The sequence below is a fragment of the Branchiostoma floridae genome, chromosome 8, assembly GCF_000003815.2.
Source record: "Branchiostoma floridae strain S238N-H82 chromosome 8, Bfl_VNyyK, whole genome shotgun sequence".
NCBI lineage: Eukaryota > Metazoa > Chordata > Leptocardii > Amphioxiformes > Branchiostomatidae > Branchiostoma > Branchiostoma floridae.
The window spans coordinates 18,187,966-18,214,475 of record NC_049986.1 but is presented as its reverse complement, the minus strand read 5'-3'; the positions used below and the strand labels follow the sequence as shown (position 1 = coordinate 18,214,475).

At 41.9% G+C, this 26,510-nt stretch overlaps 1 protein-coding gene across 1 annotated transcript; it reads right to left on the bottom strand.

Annotated features, from left to right (window-relative positions):
• Positions 1-1,943: 1,943 nt before the first annotated feature.
• Positions 1,944-15,110, bottom strand: LOC118421211 (sodium-coupled monocarboxylate transporter 1-like). Its single transcript, XM_035828374.1, has 15 exons — positions 14,993-15,110; positions 13,367-13,522; positions 12,598-12,798; positions 11,048-11,113; positions 10,806-10,857; positions 10,429-10,496; positions 9,797-9,951; positions 8,873-9,013; positions 7,992-8,121; positions 7,449-7,650; positions 6,596-6,750; positions 5,816-6,039; positions 4,632-4,732; positions 3,556-3,677; positions 1,944-2,915 (listed from the first exon to the last, which is right to left on the bottom strand). Exons 2-15 carry the CDS (start codon positions 13,508-13,510, stop codon positions 2,784-2,786), a joined length of 1,893 nt encoding a protein of 630 aa, XP_035684267.1. The 5' UTR covers positions 13,511-13,522; positions 14,993-15,110; the 3' UTR covers positions 1,944-2,783.
• Between the last annotated feature and the right edge of the window lie 11,400 nt (positions 15,111-26,510).

Below are 26,510 nucleotides of genomic sequence, written 5' to 3'. Positions count from 1 at the left end.
ATTTTATTGACATTAGAGGGCGTAATGTGTTACGAAAGCCCCGACTGTTTATTACCTCCATGAAATGTCATGGAATGGAGGTTATATTTTCTGTTATGTGTCTCTGTCTGTGTAGATGATTACTCAAGAACGGCTGGATGGATTGGTTTCATACTTGTTGTGTTGGTGGGGTGTGATGAAAGCTCGAATCGATGAGATCTTGGGAGCCGTATCTGTCGTTATAATTGACGTAATAATATCAGAAATCACCCCTATATTTGAGATATATTGGTACAGGCATCGTGCTGTATGTGTTTGTTAATGGGCTTAGCTGCAAGCAGATAGTGAGGTGACAGCTGTTTGGGGAATCCCCAGTAGTTTTATTTATGTCTGCTTAGGACTGTTTGAAATATTTGTAACAGTTGGCACAGTAGTTACCTACCTCCATGAAATGTCATGGAGGTTATATTTTCTGTTATGTGTCTCTGTCTGTGTACAAGATTACTCAAGAACGGCTGGATGGATTGGTTTCATACTTGTTGTGTTGGTGGACTGTGATGAAAGCTCGAATCGATGTGATTTTGGGCGCCGTATCTGTCGTTATAATCGATGTAATAATATCAGAAATCCCCCTATATCTGCGATATATTGGAACAGGCATCGTGCTTTAAGTGTTTGTTAATGGGCTTAGCTCCAAGCAGATAGTGAGGTGAGTTTTTTTAATATGATAATTAGTTTTATTTATGTCTGCTTAGGATATCATGGAGATGTGAAGCGTAAGTATAATTGTAAGAAGTTGAGGTACATTTAACGGTAATGCTTAACAGGTATGGATGTCTCACATACTGTACTGCTGATTTGAGTGACATGGTGATTAAAATGCCATTAGGTCCTCTCATCTTAGATGGGTTGGGTGTCAGAAGTTTTATGGGCGATACAGATGTTCTGATTTCGTTACGATAAGGGACAGTTGTTAGTTGTCTCTTTCGTAGCCAATGGTACTTGTTTTTTAGCAGACGGGGTTGGCGCCAAGTACTCATCTTACAGTTGATGTAGGGCTATCAGAGGAAAGTGTGCATCTCATTTTTGTACCGTGTGAACAGCTGATGTTATGACATATTGGTGGAAAATGAAATCACCATCTGACTAAAGTTGGCCCTTCTTCTTTCTGAGTTTCCCAACTTCCTCCCACCACACCGCTCTGAGGCACATAGTCGAACCTCAATAATGCTGACAACCTTAGACAGTTTAAATGCCAAACATCAAGCTTAAGGAACACCACGCTACCATATGCCGTCGACCTCTTAAACGCACATTACACAATTAAGTGTCACATTTTAATAATTACTAATCAGATGGACATCCTCTGTGTCATTAAATAAATACACCACTACTTTCCCATAACATTTATAACCATTACTCTCAAATACAACCGACTATAAACATACATACCATCCACAAAAAAGCAATAAATATTTCATGGAGGTATGAGGTCCCCGAACTCTAGTTCTTACTGAAGCACATTCGTACATATAAGGTGACCAGCTCTCCAGCTCTGTCCTGACACTTGCTATATTATGTAATCAAATACCACAGGGTGTCTGTTATACCTCCAGTACCCGTGTCAGCCTTAAGGTCACTTATTCAATTGTTTTGAACGGAAGAATAAGAAATAGAACAAAACGATATGCTTCCCTTCTGTTAACATAATTAGATACCTAAACATAATTAGATATCCAGGTACATATAACGGTACTAGCCTCCATTTTTGGCTCATTGTACACTTTTGCTGGCCATTTCTTTTTTGTCGCTTGTATAGCCGACCCGTACAAGCGACCCAGTACAAAAAGAAATGGCCAGCAAAAGTTTACAATGATCTCCCAAAAGACGAAAAATGCTGTGAGAGCTTGCTATGGAGGCTATTACGATTCTACGAATCACAAATCACACAACCGGACAAGGTCTCCACTTGAGGTAGATGTTTCAAACAGCATCCGCTGTCTTTCATCAGTGAACTGCAGTTTATTTTGTAATACATATATACATATTACAAATTGGTGATTGACACATAGCATCCATAGAGAAATAAAGATAAATCATAACAACGATAACTTCTATCTAATAACTTCTTTCAGAAGATAAACTCCATGGACTCAAACAATGACGTATAAAGATCGGTGAGATATGGTATCAAACTGGAACACGTTGTAAATCAACTAAGTCTTAAACTAATACTACAACAACTGAGGTAGAAAAACAAAGAAAAAATATTCAGTTGTGAAGAGGGCATAATGGCCACATAGTGGCTAATCAAGGAATAGTTCTTAACCCTGTCACACAGCAGGAATATCGATCGGCTGACGAGTCTGCGAGCTCTAGATGACATTTCTTTTATTCTCCAAGCAGAGGTAAGGCTCTGGCCGTTTTTTGGCACTTTTTAGTGTGTTTTTATCGGGCTAAGGCCGCGAGACATCAACAAAACGGTACAAAATAGAAAGCCCGATAAAAACGCAAAAAAACAGCCGGGGCCTAACCTCTGCTTGGAGAGTAGACATTATTGGCAGTAATATGCTTGGTTCTGTGGTGCTATATGTCCTTGATCCATCATCGCTAATTTAAGGTATCAAAAGAGCCCCGTGTACCGTGATAGGCGATCAACAAATACGGGTGGAATAACAAACACACACTTGTTCACTGTGTGTTGAGAGTATTACGAATTCCCAAAGACTGCATCAGATATATTCGCATCACTTTCTGAATAGATATATGTACTAGTAAAGCAAGATATCTACAGCAGGGCTACATCATATATTGGTGATATTTTCGATCGTAGTCTGACTGTGATTGTCATTGGAGTCTTGAATCTTGATCCCCTCGTCAGTCGGTAGGAGCTTAGTGACGGCAGGAGACATCTCGACATCCATGGCGGCTTTGTCCTGGAGAGGGAGAAAACCGTGATATCAGAGCCTTCAACAAGGCTGGCGGGTAACACAATAGTAGCCTCTCTCTCTCTCTCTCTCTCTCTCTCTGTGTGTGTCTGTCACACGCGCGTGCGCACCCACGCACGCACACACACGCATAAACACGCACACACTCACTCACAAACACACATGCGCATAAACACGCGTACACATAGTGTATGTCCTTGGTTCCCTTGGTATCCGCTTGTTGATAACTTCTTGTTGATAATCATAAAGTCATTTGCTCTATTTGTTTAACAGGACAACTTCTATCTGATTATTGTTCGTCCAATACTAACGTAACCATACATGCTACATAGCCCACTTGTATCCCCTCTCACACACTTACATAAAGACACACAACACAAACGAACACATACACATGCAAACAAACACGCACACACACACATACACACCCATACACACAAACACGCACGTTCACATACGCATAAACACGCGGACACATGGTGCATGTCCTTGGTGCTGATTGATTGTCGGCTCGTTGGCTACCACATGTAGTACCACGTACTGCTTTTTTACGCCACAGGAAACTACATATTTCCCTTACTTTTACCCACTCAGTCGCCAATGTGGCAACGGAAGCTTCTCTACTTACCCCCTCCCCATGCCTGACCCCACAGCGCAGCCACTCCAGCCAGCTGTTGGGCAGGCAGCAGAACATGCTGTCGTAGAACGGGACGATCAGTCTGGGGTCCACTTTCGTAGGATCCTGGGAGCCTGTAAAGACAGAGATTCTATTAGATATGACCTGAAGTTGGGTACAAAGTCCTGAACGACGTTTTAGGACTTTCTATGATCGTGAACGCGTTTCAAGGACAGATCAGTAATACCCCTGTCACATTTGGCGAAAATCGGACGACGATTCTGCGGCAATCGACCGAGCCTCGCTTATAATAATAACTTTATTTCACAACAATTGTACAAGGTCCAAAGTATAATTTATATGTGACCGGGACGGTTTTCAGGTGAAAAATACGTGCAACCCTCTGTCGATCTTGAATATGGCCAATCTTCCATCGGTACGCCTGAATGTCATATCGAATCGATCGTGGATAATGTGACAGGAGTATAAAGACACTTTTAGGTATCCGCTGCACAAAAATTTGGAGGTAAGGCTACAGCAAGTAAATCTTATGGATTACATCCTCTGCAGCCTACAAAAATAGTGAGATAGGGCGAAAAATGTCGGAATTGTTTTAAAAAACAAGATGGGTACATTTTCAAAATAGACCCCATAAACGTTGTAACGTTAACAAGAATTGAAGTGACTAAATATGACATCACAAGCAACAAGGTATTCATTTCTGTATATAAGTAGTGAACAAGTGTAGCAAAAGTGACACTACTGTGGTATACTGGTATCGCTTAACAAGTTAGCAACAAAAGTCATGGATTGCATATTGGTGCCACTTTTACAAGTATCCAACAAGTTTCACTTCTGCAACTACGGTCATGACTACCTCGCTAGTGTCAATTCTACAAGTACAATCATTAGGCTACCTATTCGCTCATTTTGGTATTTTCACGTCACGTTGACATTAATTAGCGCCATTGCGTCATCCATAGAATTTACTTGGTGTGGCCTAACGTTACTTGATCCTAAGGCAGTTTCATGCCTGTACGACATATGCTCTCTTGAAAATCACCGCAGAGGAAACCCTGTTCACATACCTGTTACGAGGCTCACCAGGAGTCCCACGATTACACAGCTGAGGGTTGCCACCGCTCCGAGGTACACATAAGACAGCTCGTACAGCGCGGATTCTGGGGGGCTGGGAAAACAAACATGATATGTCAATCAGATTATCAAAGTGGGATGTCTCTCTCGACTTTCTCCCTTGGCGATTGTAACAAGTTACGCCTCAGCACCAAAGGTACAAGTTGTAAAAATCCATCCTTTTTTTTACTCATCCTCTCTGAAAGAGTTAACAATAACGCCACCGCAGTTCCAAAGGCCTAAACCAAACACTTCTTCCTGATATCAAAAGCTATTATTTGCCACCAAAACTCTGTACTGACTTTGCCTTCAGAGTTTAAAGGTCTCCTCGTTTCTCTACGTGGCTGCCCCCTACCCGTGGACAACAGCATGGCAGGCAACTCCGCAACTCTGCGCGATACCAACAACCTTCTGGGACTAACCGCTACCTAACCAGCGCTATACCGGCAATGATCATGATCAAATCATTGAACGAACTGTAGACTCTACATATGTACTCCACCAGGACAATCTGTTTTTAGCTAACTTTGTAGGACAAGTTAATCAGTTTTAGCACGATCAGACTTTTAATATGTATAGTTTTAACCTATTCCAATTTGCCTTTTAGACATTGTACTCGTATTATTGTACTCGTATCTGCCTTTTAGACATTGTAATAGTATATTTATTCATTATGATATTCATGCTACACGTCTTATTTGTATTTTTTATGTTACTATGTTTTGAGATTAGCAATTATGTAACTTTACACAATGTAAACGAGCCTGATAATTCGGCTTTCGAGCCGCAAGTTGGCTGTGAAGCAAATAAACTATTCTCTCTCTCTCTCTCTCTCTCTCTCACCAAAAAAATCAAGACAATAGCATGTACAGGCATGGACAACCACAAGTTCTGCCGCAATACCAAGGGTAGCCTCCAGGAGACCCAAACTTGACACTGATCTCCGTACTCTCAACCATCGAATACCATCACAATCCGCCAAGAGGTTCTTTAGTTACTAGAATGCTGACTGCAAATAGTAACTGGAAACACAAAAAGGCACACACAGATACACAACAAACAAACAAACAAACACGCGCGCACACACACACATACACACAGACACACGCACACACACGTACACGTAATCGTTACTTACTACTGGTCTACTGTAGGCCCAGCCGGAGTGGTGATGTTATACCGTGCTGTGCTCGTGGCCATGGCGGGGGTAGTGGTGAAATTTGCCGTGGCGTTTACAGTGAGGCCTGCGGAGCATCCGTCGACCGAGATCGGCGGTGCCCATCCAGACATCGGCCACACGATCTTCCCCATCCCGATCCACAGAGTGATGAAAAGGCTGAACAAAAGGCCTATAAGACCTCCCTATTGGGTGCATTGGATTCAGTTACGAAAATGATCGGTACATGATTGAAGTATATGGCTGCCAAAGTTTGTTAGGGAGTGTTTAATGACTCATGGCAGACAGGATGGACAAGCACAAGCACGATTCACAACCAAGATGTGCTTAATGAAAGCTTTTCAACTTAGCTCAAAATCTTAATACTATTACTTTAGTAGTCAGGGAGTAGAAATCTTCGCCTCTACATAAGGACCACTTTTTGAGCTTGTCAAATTAGGGTGTCGACTAACTTTACAGATGAACCATCATATACATAGTATTCAGACATTTTTGTAGAAAGCTAGCTAAAAATACCTACCTGTCAAAGGAGAGCATTCAGGGAACCAAAACAATTGGTCAGGTGTTCACTTTATAAAGAATTCTTAATGATTGTGTCAATAGGGGAAAAATATAACCTTCTTGACAAAGGTCATTAATTATCTGAGGAACCATCCATTGTGCATGGTCCTTATGTAAAGGTGGTCAGTTGTACGGGTCTGTGACTTTACAAATAGTTGTAGCAAGTTCGAAAACACCCACCCATTTGTTAGCGCAGGGGAACATCATGCCGAGCACGAAGATGCCGAGGATCGGGCCGCCGATCATGCCGAACAGGCTGATGACAGCGGAGAACACCGGGCCCAGGTTCGAGGCGATGAACGCCATCAGGATCGTCAGCAGGCCGAAAACCATGGCTGGGGGAACAAAGAAGTGTATACATTCAGAATTCCTAGTAAAATGTAGCGTGATGAAGGAGGAAATAGTCCAGATGAAATGTTTGCTGACCCAGTTATCTTAATTTACCTCGACGTATGTCCACCACTGATTTTGAGTTCAACCTATGTTTGCTTTCTGTTAAATCAAAGTCATAATTCCTTTCATATTCCTGATGTCATATTTGGTGTGATTTCAATTTGGACTCCAGTAAGTAGCGATGTATCAGTAATGAAGATCGAAATTAACCAAACCAGTTGTTACTATGGTCCATTTGAAAAAAGGCTCCCTTGCCAGGTAGTTTATGGGCTTGTTTTTTGCACTTTCGGGCGTGCCCCCTACATGGCCCCGTGGTACACCCTGCGATTTCCGGGCTATTTTGGGGCCAGACAGGGACCCTAGATTTTAAACGCGCAGTTAAAATCAACCCGGGGCCCGGGGGGGAAATGGGTGCTGTGACCTAAAATTCCTCTCGTCCGGGCCAAAATAAAAGTCTTATGTTTAATGAATTCAGAATGAATGACAAGTGCTCGTCTTTGCTGTTTGCATACTCGATCGAAGGGGCCCTTTTCTTTATAATTGTACTTCATCAAAGTAGTCCTTAGATCGCTGTATGAATGTCAGTACAGGTCAACTACATCTGTAAATATCTAAGTATGCTGCGGCTGTTAGCACTTACCTAGAATCTTCGATATCCAGGTGTACTTCTCGTCGCTGAGGTTGGGGAAGCAGGGCTTTACGAAGTCCTCCAGCGCCACGGCCGCCAACGCGTTCAGCCCCGAGTCCATGGTGCTGAGGGCTGCGCTGAACACGCAGGACGTGAAGAGGCCAGGGATGCCCGGAAACTGGCTCAGGATGTCCATTACGAAGTACGGCATCATCTGTAAATAAAGCAAGTTGTAGTTTAGAAAAATTTAGCTTGTGTTTTTCCAACAGAAGAGAGCGGATGCAGGCTTTCTGCTTCTTTCAGAACTAGTCCGATTTCTCCTTGCCAGAGACCAATCCAGCGGGAGATTCAGACTATCCAGGCAGCTAAAGTCAGCCAGACTAAAGCGCAGGGCAGAAGATGAGCGGATTCAGGGGAGAGAATTTTGCAACAGACGTGTGGGTTAGCTTACATATGTGCTCTGAGTGGCAGGCATTGTCGTTTAGGACTAATGTAGGCCTATTTAGCCATAGCCGAAGCTACTTACGAAACAAAGAAAGACAGTGGACGGCTTACCTGGTCAGAACTGCTGATGTACCCCATTGTCTTAGGATCGCAGTCGAAGTACCGGGCGTACATCACCATTCCACTCAGGACCGCGAAGAAGATGAACAAAACCAGTCCCGGAATGTTCCAGTAGAGGGCTCTGCAACACAGAAACGTACATGTTGACATACTGCAGAAGGTAGCTAAAGGTAGTTCAGGACCAATAGCCTTTTCGAGGCCGCAATGGCAATGGCAGTGGGAGTAAGGTTGTTGTCTACTGTGCATTGAAAGGCGAAGCCCATCCCACTCCTTCCATAGCCTTTGACGTCTCCAACTGAAGTCAAGTAGTAGTTTTTGAACCTGGCTGAGTGAAGAAAGTCATCTTACGTGCCATTTCCAATGACGAATCGTCCTACCGTGAATGCCGGGAAATCAAACCAGTGACCTCTCTATCTCGGGTCTGCCAGACTAGCCACTCATATACATTCATCCACTAGTCAATATGCAAATGTCCAAGACTAGAATATTGTTCACTCATCAACGACAGTCATATCATGTATTTTTATGGAGCTTTAGGGGTCGTTATCAGCCAAGCCTAGAGATAAACTCAATAGAAATCTCAATAGAACGGCGGTCATATAAAAGTCGCATTTGTGAGGCTTCCGTAACTTAAAACTTCACCATAAGGGGCTTTTAACTCGTCAAATATATTCTACAAGTAGAATCTACAGTAGCATAAGATAGTATCCAAGCCAGCCTATGAGTGTTCATTGGTAACCATAGGCAATGAACACTCCTAGGTAGTATAGGCCAGCTACACTCCTTTGCCGGCTTTTGATACTATCTTATGCTACCGTAGGATTTACTTGGAGGTTACGTCAAATATGACTTATTGAAGATCGGGTACTCACACTTGTGCCTTTTTGATGGACGGGCAGCAGAGGTACCTCTGCACCTGTGCCTGGTTCACTGCGTACATGGCGCATCGGAAGAACGTTCCTCCCACCAGGATGTTCCACGTCGTGTGCCGGACTCGCGGGTCGGGGTCAAAACTGCAGTCGGAGCAAGGAAAATAGAAGATAGGAGAAAACAACACCACTGACTAGTTTTCCAGGACGCGTAATTGCGAAAGAGTATATTATGTAGTTCAAATCTGTACAAGTGAACAACTTTGTACAAGAACCACCTTGCCAACGTGAGCACTTTTTGGTGGTCTCTTAGATAATGCTTCTTATCGACACAAGCATTAAGAATAATATATATATAGTGACCAAATGTCCAGACAGACCAGATTTTCATAGGACTATTTCATTGCAGATCATGTTATTCCAGGGAATTATGGATGGTACATTGTACAACCAATCTTATCGGTCTAAGAAATATCCGTCGCAGTAAATTCGTTAACTGACTTTTATCTTATCCAAGACGTAGGGGAGTGATACTGTAAAGTTGAGTATGAAAAGTGAACTCATATTGTATGTTTTTTCATGGTGATTAAGAATCCTGAGACCGTATTGGTGACTTTAGAAAATTCTCTTAAATTAGAGGTGTATGGGTGATCTCTAAGCAGGTGCCATAAGACAGTACATGTATCAAAGATGGTCAAGGGGTATCAGACCGCGGCAGATCCTCCGGTCGAAAACACACTCCTAGGCTGGCTTCATTCCTCTGCCAGCCTTTGATACTATCTAATGCTACCGTAGGATCTGCTTGGAGATTAGTGTATGGCCGCAATCTCCCGGAGAGGAGGCCCAATAATATAAAGGCCCGAGCAGCGATAAATTTTCTAACAATTCAAAGGTTAAGCACAATTCTTGATCAACAACCCTTCTTACTTGAAGAACTCCAGCCTCTGTCCCTTCCGGTTGAGTTCCCAGACGCGAGCCGGCCCGCCTGCCTCTATAGTCCCCTGGATGATGACGGCCAGAAACCCCGCCACCATCACAAACACCTGGAACGTGTCGGTCCACATCACGGCCTTCATGCCGCCCTGTAAAATAGCGAGATGTCAAAATCGGACGTTCCGCTGCAGTACCGTAACAAGACGCTAGGGGCTGGAGGCACCCCTGGATGATGACGGCCAGAAACCCCGCCACCATCACAAACACCTGGAACGTGTCCGTCCACATCACGGCCTTCATGCCGCCCTGGAAGTGAATAAAAAATAGCGATTTTAAGGGGAAATAAAAAAAATCAAAATGTCAGGCGACAAATTATGCCGACTTGCGTTTTGCGCCACTCCGGTGCAATGTGGCGAAGTCAGGTGAAATAACTCTCCAAACAGAGGTTGGTGGAAAAATCGTGACCACTTTTCGATGGAAAGGTCGGTCGATAAAAAAACGGATGAAAGGAATGCCAGGAATGGGTCATGGTTTTTCCACCAACCTCTGCTTGAAGCCCTCTGGGTAAGGTAAAATATCCGCTATTCGATTGCCATGACTAAAGCTTCTGGAAACACGTCACTCACCAGGGCTGTGTAGAACGTGCAGACCAGTCCCATACCCAGGACTGCTCCCCAAAGCGTCAGGCCAGTTACTGCAAATGAACAAATAGATAAGTCATGAAGAAATAAATAAGTCATGAACGATGCGCGGAAGTTTCTCCAGAGTGAAATGCACCATGAACACAGTGCTGGTACATGGTGAAGTCATAATTAAGCTCAACGTCAGTCACAAAGGCAATAGGCATTATCCTACTTTAAAAGTGGTTGTCTTCAAACTAAAATACTCTACAACTTGATCTATTTTCATTATAAATTGTGCTCACTCCACAGACTACTCTCTCTTCGTAACCAGGGGCTGAATTGAGTAGCTTTTGTTTGTAAGTTTGTCGGTTTACACTCACCTGCATTAAGAGCCAAGGACGGAGCGTAGAGAACAAGTCCCATGTACACTAGCTACAGAAGGACAAAAAGATACAAAAGTATCAATATCAATGACAAACCATTTAATATTTCATTTAATTGAAAATGGCTGATACTTTTAAGTACTTCAACGATGTTATACAATTCACAGTTAAACAATAATGTACAGAGCATTTCTATCGTTAAGACTTTTTTGATTAGGTTAAGACTAAATTGTACTGACCATGTTCACCATAAAGAGGACGGTGCAAAGTAAACGAACTGCCTTGGAGAACCGGATTTCCAGGTACTGGACATGATGAAAATAGGAATACATGTAGACTGATGTAGTATACCAAATAGCTATTTGCACGGGGAAGTGAAATCAATCATCGTTATTGGTGTACACTTTGTAACTCCAACCGTATAGAGAATAAAGCTAATTTTCTATTAGAGTGTCCATTATATGAGGATATACATTATTCTTTTATCAGTGCCCTGAATGTAACGTTAGGTTCACAATCTGAACATTGAGCAAAAGGCTAATTATTTGTACCGATATATATAACGTTAATGATAGCCTCAGACAACATTGTACGACAAAGACATAGTGGTACTACGTGAAACAGAACAACTAAAGCTATGCTACGGTAGCATAGCTTTAGTTGTTCTGTTTCACCTGCACTTTCTGTTTCAATTGTTCACTTGCAACACTACGCGTAATATCATTTTACACTTGCTTTTGTGTACTCTTGTATGAAACAGTATCACTACATTGATAGCACACATGGACAAGAACGTGCAAATGAAGACCATTCATTAATACGATAAACAGAACAGTGATTTTTTGTCAGTCATCACAACAAATATCTTTGCCCACAAGAGACGCAGGAGACCGCTCAGCATCTCAACAAGTTTGCTTTTCCTTGTTTGTTCCGCACAACCGCCTTTTGACGAAAAATACCAGTTTTGTACGATAAGCACCAGCTGTGTAACACCTGACTGCAATGTTTGATCCACTGACAATGGGAAGGACCCTCTCTTTTAGATAAGTGCGGCGGGTCCTCAATTCAACCAAGGGGCCTTAGGTTTCACGTCACATACAAGAGGTCCCTAACCGAAACTAGGTGTTCATTTTTACCTGCGTCGAGTTAGGGAAGATATTTTAGGGCCTTTCCCAAAGACACAACATCGGGGCCTGCTAGGGATTCGAACCCGTAACGTTAGATTCTAAATCAACAACCCTAACTACAAGATCACCTTACCTCAAAACATCGACGACCATACAGTATTTTGTATGATCATGGAAGCTCATCTGTGTTGGTAGTAATCATAGTACAATGCTAAACTTTCTTCCAACACGGATAAAATCTTCAACGTCCACTGTCGCCTTCTTCACCATCAATACTGGTGGCAGCCATCACTGAACAGAGACGGTGGGAGTTATAAACTTCCTGGCACTTTTGACCAGTTGCTGACGACACATCCGCAAGATCATGTGTTGATAGGATCACGTGTCCATAACTCTCGCGAGTTTGATGAAGCGATTGGTCAATAATAAAGATGTTTATTTGCAACAACATGCCCGAAGGCTAATTGCATACACAGTCTCAAGAACTGAGAGAGGTAAATACATAAAACTAGTGTCTAATCAACTACATGATACTATGGATACTATTGTCGGGTCCATAGTATTGATCCTGAAGAAGGCGACAATATGGTCCCTGTGAACATTTGTGTTGGAAGAAAGTTTAGCATTATACTACAGTATTTTGTCTTAATAGATGCACAAACCTCGTAGGTGCTTGTCAACCCAAGGTTGTAGAAGGTAGGCACAAATAGCCTCGCTACCAGCACCATGCTGAAGGACCCCGACACCGCGAAGAACCAGAACATGGTGCCGTTCCTGTACACCTCTGCTGGGGCCGCCAGCACCGTGATGGCGGAGATGAACGAGGCTAGCAGGGACATCATAACGGGAAGCGTTGACATGGACTGGAAGATAGAAATAAGTGGAAAAGCACACAAAGTTAATGTCACAGTGACTCAGGAGCCAGAATCCATCAGTTATTGATACTTTATTGTCCGTCACAACGCACTGTTTTTTACGTCCTCGCGATCTATGCCTTCTACAGTCAGAATCTCTGAGGAAGATGTCTGATGGGCTAGGCAACGAAACGTCAGCAGTTGAGATACATTACTCAAGTTTATTGCAAATTCTTGCCCGTGGGCTAATTGCAGGTAACATAAAAGCAAACAGTGTAAAATACAATATCACAAGAGTCTACTCTAGTCTAAAACTAGTAAAAGCTAACTCTAGATCCTGGGTTATTGGGTTCGACTGCTATTTCGAAGACAGTGGAAGACGAAAGATCCCACTTTTTCTATTATGTGTGGATTAAGTGATGTTAAAAGGTGAACTGCTTTCTTTTTGTCAGTGAAAGTTTGGATGGAATTTGATGGCCTCTTTGAACAGCTCTTTTCTTTCTTGGTTATAGAAGTACTGGTTGTGCAAAGGAAAGTTCCCATATCCGACACATGAACCACTTGTGGGGTCACTGACCTTATCTGCCATGAGGAACTCCTTCTGCGTGCTCTGCTTGCCTCCCGTGCATGCGTAGTACAGCCCTATGCCCGCCGACACGCAGAGCATGACAGAGAACACCACATAGTCCCACACGCTGAAGTACAGCGGCTCGGTTGCCATGGTAACTCCACGCTATGACAGAAACAGAGATATTTTGCATAAAGCTGTCAGTACATATGTAAATACAGTGGAAGCCGCTTAATTGCACAACCAATTTGCTAGTGAATTCCGTGCAATTATTCGGTGTGCGATAATGCGAAGTTACCCAGTTGGACCGCACCACCACGGGATTTGGGGATTCCGTGCAATTGACCGAAGTGTGCGTTTATCCGACGTGCAATTAACTGGCTTCCACTGTACTTAAACGTTTTGTGACCGCATCTGTACAATGCTCTAAAAAGAGAGAATGTATTGTACAATAGCAGACCTAATCATTTAAGCTGTATATTGCACTATGTCAATACGCCATTTACGTTCACATTTCTGTACTTTATGTAGTTATAGTATTATGTAGTGTCATCGTATAAATTGCCTTACACTGTACCATGCACAAACGTATATGTCGCGCAATAAAGTTCATTCATTCATTCTGAGCTGTGAGCAGCGACACCTGTCCTGCAGTACAATGTGAAGCAGACAGAATTGCCCTGAAGAAGGTGACAGACGGTCACCGAAACGTTGGTTGGAATAAAGCAATTGTTGTGCAAAAAGAGTCTCTTTATACAGAAGTAAAGACGGTAACACCACATTGTGAAACTTTATAAAGAAAATAAATTCTGATTCTTTCTACCATAAACACATACTTCAAGAATCTCTGGAGACGCTATACTACATAGAGTGCAATGTTTTCATGAGTCTAGGTTGTTACATGTATGTTGTATATAGCCTGTTTTACTATGGGCCAGTTTAACCTGAAATAAAGAAAATCCATTACCCTCTTCCTGAACATAGTAACAGAGGGGCCTTACAAGTAAACATACAGTAACAATAACATACATTCAGTAAATACGAGTGTCAAATATTTCATTTCATTCATGACATAAAATCAGTTTCACTTCCTCATGGCTGTACACAAAATCGTTCTGATCATGACCCAAGACGACACTGAAATAAGAAACCCAGCAACAGATACTTGGACTAAGAAAGGAGCATTCTTCGAACGCTTGTACTCATGAGTCCTTGAAGTATATTTACATGCCCATGGCCTTCATTGAAGCCCCTGTCACAGATTCAGGGTCGACCTTCTTTGGACTCTGACCTCGACCACAGCCAACTAAGGTTGATGTTATCTTGGGAGCTGCCTGGCCAGTTTTCGGCCACGCCTAATCTGCTTTGCAGACTTCTGATTCTATTTTTTTGTGGGAACGCTGATTAGCGATTTTCAACATGGGCAAAGGTGCAGGGTTCTGCGCTATCTGGAAATTCTCCCTCTCCTGGCATTAGAGAGCGTGTGTATATATTCTGTATAAAGTCCGTATAAAGTCCGTATGGAAGTCTTAACCTCTTATCATGCTCAACAGGCGCTATATGATCATACAGATATTATCAAAAAGCAAGTAACGATTTGTAGAAGAATATCGGACTATTTGACCAGTATCTTACCTGTTTTTCCTAGCTGTGCTTGATTCGGATTTCAAAGCAAGTTGCTCCAGAGTCCTATCAGCGACTCGATCCTTCTCCTTGTTGTTCGGGTCCCTTAAGTCCAGTCAGTGTATCAAGGTCGGGCCAGCTCTTCGGGAAGTTGTGAAAGTGCGAGAGACGTCACATCGGTTATTATTAGACGAGTATGCCCTTAAACAACCACCAAGGACTTGCAACTATAAACTATCACAAACACGAATGGGTCTAATATACAGTGTACATGGGGCAAGGACCTTGTGTGGCGCCATCATGTGTATACTGCAGAAATGTTCGCGGTGGTTTTATGGTCAATGTTCAATGTTCAATGTTTTATTTATTAAGGTTCTCGCGGGCAAACAAACATTCACCCGAATTTTGACCTTATTACACACGTCTGGCTTACCATAGTTACACAAAAACACATAATAACAATTGCTGCATACGAACAACGACTTGTAGATTCCAGTTGACACGTGCATAACATACATAATAGATTAAAATTAGGCTGGTGCTCAACAGAATGGACCGGGCTGGCAAAGGGGTGTAGCCGGCCTAGGAACGTCCATAGGCTAATGAAGGATCTGCTTGGAGATTATTAATTAGTCCACAACATGCTTGTTACAGATATGTAAATACCGACGCATGTCACCTGCTGTACGAATGAAAACCACCACTTGATTAACCATTTACATTTCCTGAAAAATTACGTTTTGGCAGCTGCAATAGTACAAATGTTATCAGCATAACACAACATCCCCTGCCGTCAATAACACACATCTTAGACCACACATGCCCTACATATAAATTCCATGGAGTTGCCAAACCAGTCTCCTAAAATAACTCAATATTATATAACTAACGTAACTTGATAAATTATCCTCCGAGTAGCCTGGAAGAATATGTAACAAGTTACCACCGTACTGACCGCGAATGCCAACAGGACAGCGTAAGATAGTCGCTCACGAACGTGTGTGAATCTGGCATCCCCCGTGGGGGGTCTGTAGAGACATGTTATTATATGTCACCTGGGACGCGTATAAGGACCTGGGCGGGGTTCACACAGCCCAGCTGGGACGACATCTATCCTCGTCATCAAATCATGTCATCGCAAGGAGGCGATGGGCTAATCTCCAAGCAGATCTGGCGTGGCATAAGACAGTATCATAAGCTGGGGAAGGAGTTTTGCCGGCAGAGGAGTAAATTGGCCACGCAAGTAAAAATCGAAAAAAAGAAGGTGGGAGACTGTTATTTTTGCTTTTTAACATCTCTGTAGTCTCTACCAGACTCACTCCGGCCCGAATAGTAAGATGGGACTATGACCAAGCTTAGTAGAAGTTAATTGACCTGGGTGTGAACTGACCGACCGGCCAATAGCTGGATAGACTGCAAAAGACTGACTGAGATTTGTCCCAATTTGGCCAAATTCTTCTCTTTTGACACGTCTGCTTGGAGACTAATGAGCACGAATTGGGCTGCTATACTCTCCAAGTAGAGGTTGAGTCGCAGAGATATAGTACTAGTCGGGAAATTTACAGAGGAGCGCGGCGGTAAGTTAAATTTCCCGACTTCTATATCTCCGCGACTCAACCTCCGCTTGGAGAGTAGGGTTGCTATACCCATCCACGCCACACGTTGCAGGATAACTATTCGATGGTACCAAAAATGATTTGTGCTTTTGATAAAGCCTCTAAGATAATGATAGTATGTCTTGTTTTTACTTAACGCCTACGCCGTCCAACTGTGCACCCTACTAGAGCTGGGGTCACACCGGTGTCTGGCAATACTAGTATGTTCCTAGCCTGAGTATCATCCTCCGTAGTAACCGCTGGCTCACGACTTTCGCTTGCGTTGGCTAGTATGTTCCCCCATTTGAAGGTAATTTTTACTCATCTAAATTGTGGGTTTTGTACCGAGAAGATTAGATTGGATAAGGCTTATTTCAGTCCACAGAGTCTGTTAGAGAGCTTCGTCCCACCAGGGGGGCCATACTTAAAGGCAGGCAACCTAATCACATAACCTCCTTAATTGGCTTAACTAAAACTTTGAGCAGTCAAACCAAGAAGGCTCTATGCTACTGTGTTCTTCCCCGTATGACTGAAATTTGGAAGAAAAATGCAGAAAAATCTGACCCCACTCACGCCCTCCGCCATTGTCCAGGGAAGCATAGAGGCAAGGAGGTTTTAACCTCATTGATAGAGGTAATAATGAGGGAAGCCTTAAGAGCACTTTCCATACATGGCTCATTAGCAGACAGGTCAAAAGGGTCAAGCGTCCTAATATGTACGTCAGTACATAGGTCAAAGTTTTCCGGGAGTGGGGTGGCGGACTCTCTTCAAGCAGAGGTTGGATTGCGGCTGTTTTTCTCCTGGTCTTCTTGGCCAGCCATAATCTCCAAGCAGATCCAGCGTGGAATAAGACAGTAACATAAGAGGGTCTGAATGGAGGGTCCTGACAACGCTTTACGTTAAATTCGGGACGGTCGACAACGCTTTACGTTAAATTCACGGAGGCCGGCAACGTTTTACGCTAAATTCAGAAAGGCTGGCAACGGTTTACGCTATTTAAAGATGTTGCCCAATTTTCCTGTCAAGCGTAAAGATGAACCACATACTAGAGTCGGCCTGAATGTTCTGTCTTGCTTTTTCTGTTATTGACTAAAATACAAATCAACGAGTAGATACATGTAGGTGTTGTTATGAACACACGTAAGCCTACACAGGCTTTAACTCATTCTCTGCATTCACAGGCATTCGGATGTAGGGATTGGGAGTGACCAAGTTAAGCCGGACAAGAAAATCCGGATACATAAAGAACAAGTTAAGCCCCGGTCACAAAGCGCGTACGATTTCTTGCGATGGTATATTCCGCATATCGTACGATGAGCGCAGTAAATCGCAGCAAAATCGTAAGCAAAATCAGCCATCGCAACGCATCGGATGGTGTTCAAAATTTTTCCAGCGTCGTACGATTTTTCACTTGTGTCTCTTTTGAATAGCCGCCTGGCCACTTTTGTGCTTCTTTAACCAACAAAATGTGGACTTAGCTGTTGAATACCTTCCTATAATATATTTAACTGTAAAAATAAATTAAAAGAGACCATGTAGTCCATGGGCCAGCACCCCAAATTTCACATATCGGTACCCTCCGGGGTGGCAAATTCTCCTTGTTATTTTTGAATAGTAGAAGGCCTGTGGCATATATTTTGACGTGATAGCCATTCTGGTATGGTAGCTTTCTACCGGCTATCACCCTTCAAACCTATCACCACCTAAATGATCTGGAAATTTCGTGTCTTCAATAAGGGGGAGGGGCAAAAAATTAAACATCAATATTTTTCCACGAAAATTACACAGGCTGGTAGAACCTGCTAAGAGGATCATAAAAATATCAATTGATTTTTGATATTGTGATTCAACACGAAATTATGACTGCCTAAAATCATATTTTTTGGTGATTTTCTGGTGAAAAATATATACTTTACTTTCCAATATCGTTCATTTATTAACATTACCTATGGGCCTTGCCTGATGAGTTAGACTTACCGTACGTATCCTTCTCTGCATATTAAGCTTTAAATGATCGAAATCCATCAATAAAATCCGGAGATATGAATGTGTGAAGAATGACACATCTGCCAGCTTATAGTGACAATATCGTTGCTAAGGCCGTTGCTAAGGCTGTTGTCAAGGAGGTTTCAGATCGTACTCCACAACAAAACTGATGCAAAGAACTTACTTTTCTGTAGTATTTTACTCTGATTACATCAGTAGAAGTACAAGGAATCGTGTTAAAATGTTTAACATGAAACAGATGCAGAAATGTGTTTTTTTACATCATTTCTTTCAGAATCGTTAGCAAAACTGTTGCTAAGGCCGTTGCTAAGGGTGTACTCAGTCATGTTTCAAGCCAAAACAGCAGAGAGTCAAGTTCTCTGACACGTGATTTTGCTCCTGTCATCTTGTAAATCATACTTAACTGTGAAAAATATCATAATTGATTGGAAATGTTAATTTGGGCTCTACATGGGGGTTATAAGGATACCTGAAAATGAATTACCTTGATATCACACATTTTTATACAAATCTTTTGTTCTTTTTCGTCATTTAGTAGATACCTTACTAAAATTCACAGCGAATATCTAGTATGTCGTACACAACGAAAAAGGCTCTGCATGGGGGTTACCGGGGCACCACATATGTGACACAGGATACATAGCTGCAGGACTGTGTCATGCATATTAAAAATTTATCTAGAAACAAGACCATAACAAAAGATCAAGAACAAGGCTACTCTGGGATGAATATAAGTATATTGTACTTTCCTTGATCAATGATGGTATACATTATAAAGGTTATATCGACATATATAGGCATATCTAGACATGTCTATATAACCTCATTGACTATATATCAGGTACAGTGCAGGTTTGCTGCGTTGGACAAACTGCAACACACTTAGTCTAATGGTGTGTTATTATGCCTGACCATTCATTTGTTAACATAAGGGCAAACCAAAAACAAAGTCCATAACAAAATTTTCATGTATGGAGACCCGTTACACCAGTGTAATATCTGGTGTAAAACGTAGCTAACTGAAGATTCTGGCAGGCTTGTAAAACTTGACACACTGGATACAAAACTACCGATGCCTTTTTCTACACTGTTGTAAAGATTACAAAACTTACAACCTACAAGTTTCCACATGTGTATGTGCCTTGTTCGATGCTGTCTAAGCTTTCTTTTTGACCTGGTGTAAAAAAGCTGCCCACTTTTTAAATGTTCCTCTGAGGGACGTCCACTTATACCTAAATGATTTGGTCAATAAGGTGAGTCCTTTCGAAGAAAACAGGGTAAAGTCTACTGTTGTAACAAACGTTACCGGTAACGTTTGTTACATGCCCTGTAATGCATTGTAAATCATGTAAACCAATGGGGCCGAAAATAATAAGTTGCCATTTTTGGTTATGGTTTACGAAAGACCACAGCGTCACGTTGTGTACGCGGTGTGTGAGCAATGCACGAGCCGGTTTTAGCAGTGTGCAAGCAATGCACGCGCCGGTTTTAGCAGTGTGCGAGCAATGCACGCGCCCGTTTTAGCAGTGTTCAAGTGATGTCTCCTGTCAGAAAGGAGGTGATGTGACTTGTGTGTTACCGACTGGTGTTGAGATTGTCCTAATGTTGGAAGGTCATTAGTCTGTGGCACTGTGGTAAAGGTCACCACTTCTCTGACCCCAAAACCAAAGGCTTTTTAGTCTCGCATGTCTTCATCAGGTTAAAACAAGAAATTGTTCCATGATTTGGCATCTTCCTATTTTTGTCTTGCATTACCTGCTTGTTTTGCCTGTTGGGCTATTCTACAGCCCTTATGGCAAGTTATGCCTCCATATGACTGTATGCTTTCAATGGTTTAGACTCCATGTTTTTCATAACATATTGCCTTATGTGAGTCTTCATTGATACTATCAATTTTGCATCAGTTGGAACACTACTTTTCCCCCACATACTTGCATGAGCTTTTGCATTTATTTCTTGATACAGCAGAAGCCGCTTAATTGCACATCCCATTTGCCAGCATATTTTGTGCAATTATTCGCATTGTGCACTAATGCGAAGTTATCCAGTCGGACTGCAAATTTAAAGGTTTGGGATTTGGGGATTCCTTGCAATTAACTAGAACTATTCAAAACTATCGGTAAATATAGTCAACGCTTGTTTCCCTTTGTGACAATGCCCTTCTTCTCAAACATCTTGTACGTAGATAATAAAAATCTTTTGTACTTTTATAAAGGCTACAGTAGAAGCCAGTTAATTGTACAATGTATTACCGCACTCTCCTGTTAATTGCACCGAATCCCAAAATCCCGAACTGATGCGGTCCAGCTGGATAACTTCGCATATCATTGCACCACACGGTTAATTGGCAAATGGGGTGTGCAATTAAGCGGCTTCTACTGTATTTCACAGTCCTTGCTTGATTTCCAATGATGTATATATTTGCATCTGTAAGTAGCAACGTCTATAGCTGCAGTACAGTGCACCAGTCAGAATTGCCCTGAGGATTGTGACAGACGATCACCGAAACGGGGTGAAAATAAAACAAGGGTTGTGAAATAAAAGATCTGTATCTTATATGTCCATACAGAGCCCCTCTCATTATTGTGACAATATCAAGTTTACACGATGGTTTATGTGTGGTTTTCACTGCTATACCAAAAGTCTCCATAACTTAACTCCTCTCAGTATCCGATTTATCATGGTCCCAAACCCCCCCCAAAAGCCGCCAATACCCTGATCTGGCTCGTCTTCTGTGAATCTTCTGTGTGGCTCAATAAGACAACAAATAATATTTCTTCATTAAGTAGATTTTCCTTTTTCCATCAACAATAATACATACACCAGGTGCATTACCTTCAATGTAAAGAGGAAGCATGGGAGGTATTACGCCTTAGAATGACTAAAATTCTGAGAGATTAAAACTCTGCTTTTAGTCAATCAGGTAACCCCCTATTACATCCTCTCAAATCCAATCAAATCCTCTTTATCCTCACCTGTTGGACTGTAAAAGAAAGGATCCCATTTCCTACGTGGAAATACAAAACTTCTTCACATCTTCATTTATTATATTAATTTAGATCTATGAGAGTAGCCATCGTAATTTCAGTAATTTTGGGCAATAAATTGTTTGATTTTTAAGGGCCTCATAGGGCGGCCCAGGCCTCAATAACGGAAACACTCGAGGGTTTATCATATGGCTGTTCATAGTTCCACCTACCTATCACAAAGGATTACTCAATTTGGTCGACTTCGACCTTCCGACCTCAGCATAGTATGCCTGGTTTCTCATACAATCATATTTTTGAAGGTGCTCATATGTACAAATTAAAGGGAAACAGACTGTCACAATTCTATCAAGATAAGAGTAGCAAAATTATGTGTCAAAGAACTTGATCAAGAAAAGTACAATATACTTGTGTTCATCCCAGAGTAGCCTTCTTCTTGACCTTTTTTTGTGGTCTTGTTTCTAGATAAATTTTCAATATGCATGACACAGTCCAGCAGCTACGTATCCTGTGTATTAAAGGGGCATTCAACTTCACACGGGAGTGTTATTTTCCGATAGATATTAATTTTAGGAAGTAATAAATGCATACGTCTTCACATTATATGATAAAGTACCCAGTTGCTTCACGTGCCTCAAAAGCATTCAGTCTTCTACCAAACTCCCCAAGTACCCTCTAATTGAATTAATCCTATGGCTGAATACAATGCAAAACTTTAAGGTGAGGTTACAAAACTAATTTCAGGATTGCTAAGAAATCTCGCCTTGTTATGTGTTCTTTGCTATCTTATGAGCAATTTGCATTCTCGGTGTGCTTAGCGATCCTCATTTATTCCAAAATATGCACGATAAACAAAGTGTCTATACGTATAGGGAATGCATGTGTAGGGTCTGCATGGGTTTACTGAGTGTCATATTGTTTTCCAAAACACATATCGCGCAATTCATCCCAAGGTGAATTCCACAAAATTCGGCTGATTATACTATTCATTGACACATTATCTATTGGAAAACACCACCCCCTTTTGGAGTGGAATGCCCCTTTAAACGGTGTCACATATGTGGTGCCCTGGCAACCCCCATGCAGAGCCTTTTTCATTGTGTACGACATACTAGATATACGTTGTGAATTTTAGTAAGGTATCTACTAAATGATGAAAAAGAACAAAAGATTTGTAAAAAACAAGTGTGAAATCAAGGTAATTCATTTTCAGGTATCCTTATAACCCCCATGTAGAGCCCAAATTAACATTTCCAATCAATTATGATATTTTTCACAGTTAAGTATGATTTACAAGATGACAGGAGCAAAATCACGTGTCAGAGAACTTGACTCTCTGCTGTTTTGGCTTGAAACATGACTGAGTACACCCTTAGCAACGGCCTTAGCAACAGTTTTGCTAACGATTCTGAAAGAAATGATGTAAAAAAAACACATTTCTGCATCTGTTACATGTTAAACATTTTAACACGATTCCTTGTACTTCTACTGATGTAATCAGAGTAAAATACTACAGAAAAGTAAGTTCTTTGCATCAGTTTTGTTGTGGAGTACGATCTGAAACCTCCTTGACAACAGCCTTAGCAACGGCCTTAGCAACGATATTGTCACTATAAGCTGGCAGATGTGTCATTCTTCACACATTCATATCTCCGTATTTTATTGATGGATTTCGATCATTTAAAGCTTAATATGCAGAGAAGGATACGTACGGTAAGTCTAACTCATCAGGCAAGGCCCCATAGGTAATGTTAATAAATGAACGATATTGGAAAGTAAAGTATATATTTTTCACCAGAAAATCACCAAAAAATATGATTTTAGGCAGTCATAATTTCGTGTTGAATCACAATATCAAAAATCAATTGATATTTTTATTATCATCTTAGCAGGTTCTACCAGCCTGTGTAATTTCCGTGGAAAAATATTGATGTTTAATTTTTTGCCCCTCCCCCTTATTGAAGACACGAAATTTCCAGATCATTTAGGTGGTGATAGGTTTGAAGGGTGATAGCCGGTAGAAAGCTACCATACCAGAATGGCTATCACGTCAAAATATATGCCACAGGCCTTCTACTATTCAAAAATAACAAGGAGAATTTGCCACCTCGGAGGTACCGATTTTTCCTCTGGCCCATGGACTAATGCCAACAAGAGTATTACAAGAAAAGTTCAAATCTAGCGTGAGTACTGGTATGATTATCTCGGCCTGCTTGCCGGCTCTACGTGTCAGGCTCTTTCGAAGATCGTATCATGATATGCTATCAACTAAAAGATTCCATCATACAAAAATCATATCATAAGCATTATATCATATATATTTCCGACTCATAGAGCCTGCCTTTATGTTCGAGTTGTCCCCATGGTTATTACGATTATGGTAAACTGACCCAAGACCGACGAGAGCTTAGATTTGATCTAATTATAAACTCACGTGCATGAAGCGATCAAACAATTGTCTGTATCACCTGTGCGGGGCGCGCTGTTCACGGTTGCGACTGTGGCAGTTGCGACTGATATATTTTCCCTTTTCGTCAATATCCACAATATCAGGGAAAACTGAAACCATCACAACATGCTAACAATTCATAAATCTATAACCTCATCAGTAGACAAAAATTGCCTTAATGAAGTCTGCTATGGGGGCAAATAAATTCTTACGACGATAGCGAAATTTTGAACATGTTCAAAATCCATTTCAGCTCTATTTTTCGCCATACGACGCCCCCCGATTTACTATGATTCACTACGATTGACGCAGGCACGCTCTTATGACCTCATCGTACGATGCACTACGCGCTTTGTGACCACGGTTTTATATACTTAAACCATTGCTTCCGATTCTCCCCGACTTACGACGCACTGCGCTTATCCTGCGCATCGGAAGGAATCGCAAGGAATCGTACGCGCTTTGTGACCGGGGCTTTACAAATGTTACCGAATTGGTGTTACCGATTTAAACGTTCTGTAGAGTACGAAACTACTACAATGCAAACAAATAGTGAAGATAAACGTTTGACTGCAGTTTTACCTGTCAATGCCGAGAACAGCCCGTGTAGATTTAGATGGTCTGGTATGTAGGAAGTAGGACTCTGAGCTGCCTTTATGCCTAAAAACTGGTCAGACCGGTGATTATGAATCACGAATGAACAGACCGAATCACGAATGAACAGACTGAAGGAGATAATATCCTTTTGCATATGTAACTATAGTAGTCTGTCCGTAATTAGATGGAAATTTTCAACAACTTAACGTATCTGGATAGTACTCGTGTTGAACGTTTTCATGTCACACAGTGACGTTACACAGGCCACCAGAAAGTTAAACCCGAAATGATAGGCATGTTTTGATTTATGATATTGAGAAAACTGTGGCTGCAAGTGACCACTCGATGCACAGTTCAGGGTTTTGTGCAAGTAAATTACCAGTATTAGGTCACGGGGGGCATGGCAATTAGGGGCAATTTTGGAAGAATGTTTATATAATGGCTGTAACCAAGAGACCCATTCAAGTAACAGCCACCTGACGAGAAGAACAACTACAATTCTCAGGACCTAAGTACTTCATGCCCACAATAGAACAAATAGCCAGCTTAGCTGTCAGTATACGCCTAGAAACAGCTCGTGCAGCCCTCCGAACTCTAGATGTAACCTGGGAGCACTGCCCGTGTTGTGCGTACGTGGTAACCTATGACTATGAGTCAGGGCTACACGCCAGTGACAGCCGCAGAATCCAGGTCCTGGAGATGAAGTGCTACAGAAAGATACTGCGAACTGACCATCGCATAAAAGACTCTGTTAGAAGGGCTGGGAGCGGACAGAACACTACTTGACATAATAAAAAGGCGAATACTCTAGAAACAATTCTTTGGTCATGTCACAAAAATAACAGTGGTTTAACTAGTATAGAAACCTAAATAATAGTTTATACCTGATTACACCATCCCCATGGTGATGAGTTTGACACTGAGCATCAGCCCGAAGATGATCCCCACCACACACACTACCTGCATGTTCAGACTCATCTCTGTCACGACGACTGTGTACAAATAGTTCGGAAGTATACGTACGCCTCCCTGCACAGTGAAGGATAGAACTCTACCGACTACATCAAACCAAACGAATTCTGTTGCTAGAAAATCTTGAGCCACGATGTCATTATATCTTCGCTGGCAACTTTGCAATAATTGGACCCGCAACATCTGGAACACCTTTGACGGTAAAATTCTGGAAGGCTGGCAATACTCGACAGAGCCGGGGGCATGCTCCGCTGGGAAGATTTAAATTTTGACTCTCTGAAACACTATTTCCTGCATTTTGAGGGTAAATTTTCGCTGGCAGACAAAAGTTAAATGGCATATCTAATTAAAGATTCCCAGGGATTTAGTGTAAGCTTTTGAGGGTGACGCCGCACAACTTATTTTTGCCATGTCGAGCGCCGAAGGGGTGAGGCGTCGCAAGGGAAGTCCGGGAAAATTTTGAAATCCTGACCCCCTGAAACGCCGCGTCCTGAGTTTTTCTAAGAAAATTTTGATTTGATGGATATCATATAAAGCTAAATCTAATGACATTTCTATCAGCAAAAAAGGTGTTTGAGGTTGACACGTCACATCCCCAACATATTTTCAGCATTTCGAGCGCCAAAGGCACGAGGCGGCGCAACGGGAGGACCATGGAAATTTTGAAATCTTGAACCTCTAAGATGATATTTCCTGCATTTTGATAGGCAAATTTTGCTGCCAGACTAAGCTAGCTACCTTCAATAACATTCCTATTAACGGCAAAAGGTGAGGGCGATGCCCCCGATAAATATTTTGGCTTGTCGATGACCGAATGTGAAAGGATTTGCAAGGGAAATTTTGAAATCTTGATCATCTGAAACGCAATTTCCCGTGTTTTGAGGGGCTAAATTCATAAAAGTCCTACTCTCGCTACCGCACGC